Raw genomic sequence first — 5046 nt, 5'->3', positions numbered from 1 at the left:
CCTCGCTCCTGGCTGTCATGGGCAACTTACCTCGCTCGGTCTGGGGAATGAGAGGCTGAAGGAAAAGAGGCGACGCCGAGGAATGAAGGGCATTTATGAGTTTACAGACCATCCCACGCATTGATTATCGCCGACTCAAAAACGGCCAGTTCAATCCTGAACCTCAAACAGTGAAGGCGGTGACTGAAGCGACTCTCTTGCACGGGAATTTCGAATCGAGATTAGACACAAGACAAATATCAGACCCACCATGAGTTACGTGAAGGCACGTCGAGCCCATTCCATGCCTTCGAGGTATATGATCCCATCAGCAGAGATGGGTGAATACGAGGATGGCCGACGTCGATCCGCTCCGGCCCGTCCCGCGGGACCCTTGTATCCCTTGAGTGAGGAAGGTACTTATGGTGCACCGCCTCCAGGACCACGTCCACCCCCACCTCCATACAAGCCCCGTGAGCGGAAGCCCAAGATCTACTCGAGCTACGCTGTCGATTCCAAGTGTGACGTTCACGGCAAGCAATTGGCAGAGAAGGAGAAGGATCACGGCACAGAGAACATCCGGAAGCTTTCCTGGAGCCGACGGGCCTCGGCCTCACCCGCTCGTAGGATCTCATCGGCCTCTCCCTCTCGTGGTAACAGTTTGAGCCGATCCTCCAAGTCACCCGAACCCGTCCGAAGACCTTTGGCCAACACTTCCAATCGTCCCGTGCCTCAAACGAACGTGAGGAAGTTGAGTGCCGACAAGAAGCCCGGGTAAGTGCTAGAATAGAATTGAATCCTGTTTGCTTAACAATGAGTAGCTCGTCTCGAGCGAACAAGGTGAGATTTCCTTTTTTGACGCGTCATTTCCTTTGGACTAAAAAGTGTCAATCCAAAATGTTTTTGGGGTGTGGTGAAAGAAGCGACATCCTGGGCCATTCCGACTGACACTCTTGAAGGACTCATTTCTCTTTGATGTTTATCTTCTATGGATCTTGATTGAAATCAACCTGTTGATCCGCACCACGTTTAAAAAGAGATGGCTTTGGTTCACATCAAGGATTTTTTTGGGAGGGATTTGGTGACGAGGGATTTTCACTCTCCGCGATACTAAGTGTGTCCAATTGCGGCGGAAAATTTTATGGCCGCCTCCCCACTGAAAAAGCTCGGGACAAGATGAATGAGGCTTCTTTTTACGACTAAATGGTGTTAAATCATCCCCCTGAGTCTGCCTACGCATTCCGTCATTTTGTGACGCGACGATTAAGATGCACATATTATTCTTCCACCGGCAGCGATGAATTTCATCCGTGATTTTTTTAAAACTATCTTTTAAATGGGACATCTTGATAATAACTTACAAATGGTCCTTGGAAGAGATGTTATTGATGCCCAAAAGTGTTTTTGGCACTCAAAATCATCAAAGTCCCCACTCATTGTGAAGAAATAGATTCACTCTTCGTTTCTTGTGCCCTAGATGAAACTTCTACAGGACCACTAAATTGAGGTCTCTGTACACCGTTCCGAAAACCAGGTCCAAAAAAGTAACCCCTTTCTAGCATGCATTTACAATCGAGTTACTTTTGAAAAGAGCGGAAGAGCGGTTGAAAATATTCTTAAATCCATCTTTATTCATCAATAGTTTTATGACCAGTCCAAGCGTTGTGAGGTCTCGCTCCTTCATAGCTTTTAACAATGATGGATCTCCCACTAATTTACCAAAGCAACCATGAGCACTTTGGGCATATGGAGTAAACAATACCAAATAGGAGCAAGGAATCTCGTTCACCATTAATATCCCATTTACACCAAAAGTGATCAAGAATGCAAAATCTCTTGTTTCCCTCTCTCCTAAAGGGGAAGACGGCACATTCCAGAAATAGATTGCCATTCCCACGTATATGGAATAGGGGTGTGAGCCTAGCGTGAAATGAAATGGGTTCTCGCTCAGCCGGAATGGTAAGGGGGAAAAATCCTGCTAAATCAACAACATGACACTGATAACATCTCTAATGAAGATGGGTGGGGCTGTCGAGATGAGATGGTAATCCGAGACTACTTGAAAGCCTTTGCGTATTGGGCACTCTTGAACAGGAAGTACATCAGAAAGGGCAGGATGCCAAATTAAAATGCGTGCAAATCTTCATGTGGCCGACTCAAGGTCCTTGTCAACATTCCCGAAATAATCACTGCTAACAAAATGGGAGGATTCGCCAACAATTTGTTCAGGGTCACGTTCAAGGGGAGCCTGTCAGGTTCAATGAAGTGCATCATCCCAGGCAGATCTCATTATGTGCAGAAGCCTCACTCATCCCGTGATTTAAATTGAGACACCACCCGGCAATAATGATGAACGGTTTGAAACAGACGCAAAAACAGTACCCCAGCCCAATGGGCATTGCGGAAGTCGAAACTTGGACTCTTTTTTTGCCATGATTACCATCGGTATCTCGCAATTCAGTTTTTACAGACTCATCAGATTCTCGATTGGTTCTTGGCTCCAGCTTGCGTATGATTTTCGTAGTTTTTATCGTAACGTCAAATATGTTCGGAATTAAACAGAGAAGAAACCGTTAGTCAAAAACAATCGATTTGATTCCCTTGATCTTTTTTAAAAATATCATTTGAATGCAAAGTTAATTAAGAATTATAAGGTGTCATTTTGAACTGTTGGGGACTTCATTCCCAATTGTGGTAATGGAGTCCGTGGAAAAAGTGCTCGCTTCAGTTTCTTGAATGCTAAGTAATGAAAAAAGAAAATTGCTCGAGGCAAGTTTTTGTGGTTGAAAACAGACCATACCTCCATTCTTGAAAATGAACTTTTGTTTTGTGTTTGTTTATTCAGGGTTCAAACAGTTTTCAGAAGAAACATGACATTGGAAAATTTCCCTGGCTAGCGCTGATTCCGATTGGAATGTTTTCCAGGCTTTCATGGGTATGTTCCAAACACCTTTAGATTATGATCACCCAACCAGCCTTCCGTTGGTTGGAAGCCCCATTTCTAGGAGCTGTAATAGCAAGATGCTTCCAAGATCATTCAAACGCCTGGATGTCCCTATAGAGACCCACTTGCACGACACACAGTTCTGTCTAAAACATAGGAACAAAGTGATAACTGCCCAAAAGAACTGTCCAAAAGATTTCTGCCCATCTCATGCAGACATGCGCAATTGACAAAGGAGTTTTTAGTTGCTTCAGGACGTCAGGAAGGCTTTACTCGAATATTTTGCATGGGATCAATGATCATCATCGTGCTCTCCTTCATGCGATTCACATCAAATATGTTTTTGCAGATTTTCAAGCACATCCTGGGCAACCAGTTCCACGACCTCGAGTGTGTCCTCGACCTCGAGCTCCACTCGTTTCAGTTCCAATTACAGCCGCTACAACAACAACAAACATCCCACAGATTTGAAAAACTCCAGTTTTGAGGAGAACGAAGAATATGAGTACGAGGAGAACCAGCGACGAATCAGTACCACTACCAACCCGAAACCACCTTCCAACGCTGGCAACTCCACCACGGCCGCCTATGGTCGAAAGCACTCGAAGAACTACAGTCGTTTTGCTCCACAGTACGATGAGCAAACAAAGAATGACGGCATGTCCTTGGGGTCCCTTCGCAAGCCAACAATTAACTCCTGGGACTCCATGGGGATTTTGGGACTGTCCTCCAAGATGTGGAACGACACCAGGAAGCAACAGGAGACCTTTTTGAACTCTGGAGGTTTCATGCGTGACATCATGTAGACAATTGGACGCCGAACCTCTCATACGAAATGATACAAAAACCAACCTTCCCCCGGTTCCGTAATCAAATTGCAAAGACATGATCTACTACAACGTTGATTTTTCACACAAGAACACACCCACTTCCGATGATCATTTTTTCTACGAGAGCTTCGCAGAGACACTGACTCTCTCTAGCTCCATAACAAGTGTGACCAAATCTAGTGATTTTACTCTCCTGAAATAAGCACAAACCCATCCCTTCCATGGAAATGACAATGATGGTTGATAAGTTTGACTCTCTACCTTGTTGTTACTGACCACTGAAATTAGCCAGTTGTGGACCCCGAATTGAAATATCAGGCTCTTAATACTCTTGAACCATTGAGAAGACGCCAAATTTGATGCCACTGTCCACCCCAATTTGCTCTCCTTCTTCTCGTGTCTGTCCATTCTTTCACTCCACTCTCTTCTTCTGATTCTGGTTTTTAACTCCGCTCTTGTACATAGAATCCATTTTGTGAGATTTAATCAATAAATCTAAGTCAAATCCAAAATTGAACAAAGCTCGTCCCATCCGTCAAGTTGTCAAATTCGATGTGAGCAATGGCCAGCGATTACCTTTTCACCATCAGTTTCAAATCAGTTTTAGAGAAGACAAATGGCGCGAGGTTCAATAGAGGGGAGTGTACCGACCCAAATTTGAGAGAATAAGCCGTTTGGAGATTAGAAAAACGATGACTTGAACTTTTTCTGAGGCTTCTCAATTGGTTTAATCTACGCTTTGAAGAGCGCCCTCTGTCCCTTCTTGGTGCGAATAAGTAACCATGAATGAATGGTTCAGGAGTGATCCTATTTTATTTGCTTCGCGAAATTCCAAGTGGAAAATGAAGTCAATATATCCCAATTATGAAGAGAAATTTCCGGAAAAATATTTGATAATACAAGCAATGAATGGCTAGTGTGTTCCTTGACTTTAAGCGAACGATTTTTTGTTCTGTCTTGATTTAAAGACCTTATGGGTTGTTCTGACACTAGGTTTTATCCTGTTGCAAGCTTATCAATTCTTTAGAAAGGATGATCAAAAGTAATTTTTGCCAAACACTTCTCTTTTGCTTTACATTGCTCAGTAAACAAATTTGTGTCATCTCTATCAATGCCAACTTGGCCGATTTAAAACAGATTGATATCTAAAAATGGATTCGGTTATGTTGAAAAGGAAATTTTAGTCATGAAATTTCATCACAAATGCTAATTTCAATATTTTTGAGTTTTTTTGCAAGTTTCAATGAAGGTTATAGCTTTATTCAAATCTGGAAGTTTTTTGACTGGCCAAAT

At 43.3% G+C, this 5046-nt stretch overlaps 1 protein-coding gene across 1 annotated transcript; it reads left to right on the top strand.

Moving 5' to 3' along the window:
* On the top strand, nucleotides 1-4265 carry LOC131882193 (vitellogenin-A2-like). Its single transcript, XM_059229259.1, has 2 exons — nucleotides 1-753; nucleotides 3273-4265. Exons 1-2 carry the CDS (start codon nucleotides 251-253, stop codon nucleotides 3727-3729), a joined length of 960 nt encoding a protein of 319 aa, XP_059085242.1. The 5' UTR covers nucleotides 1-250; the 3' UTR covers nucleotides 3730-4265.
* Nucleotides 4266-5046: the final 781 nt, after the last annotated feature.

This window comes from Tigriopus californicus, chromosome 6 (assembly GCF_007210705.1).
Source record: "Tigriopus californicus strain San Diego chromosome 6, Tcal_SD_v2.1, whole genome shotgun sequence".
In the NCBI taxonomy this organism is placed as follows: Eukaryota; Metazoa; Arthropoda; class Copepoda; order Harpacticoida; family Harpacticidae; genus Tigriopus; species Tigriopus californicus.
The sequence above is the reverse complement of the archived record's forward strand: the minus strand, read 5'-3'. Positions and strand labels throughout refer to the sequence as shown.

Excerpts from the sequence above, each read along its gene's own strand:
- LOC131882193 (XM_059229259.1), top strand. The coding sequence starts at position 251 with ATGAGTTACGTGAAGGCACGTCGAGCCCATTCCATGCCTTCGAGGTAT. Across the intron at positions 754-3,272 it reads AGTGCCGACAAGAAGCCCGG|ATTTTCAAGCACATCCTGGG; the intron begins GTAAGTGCTAGA and ends ATGTTTTTGCAG.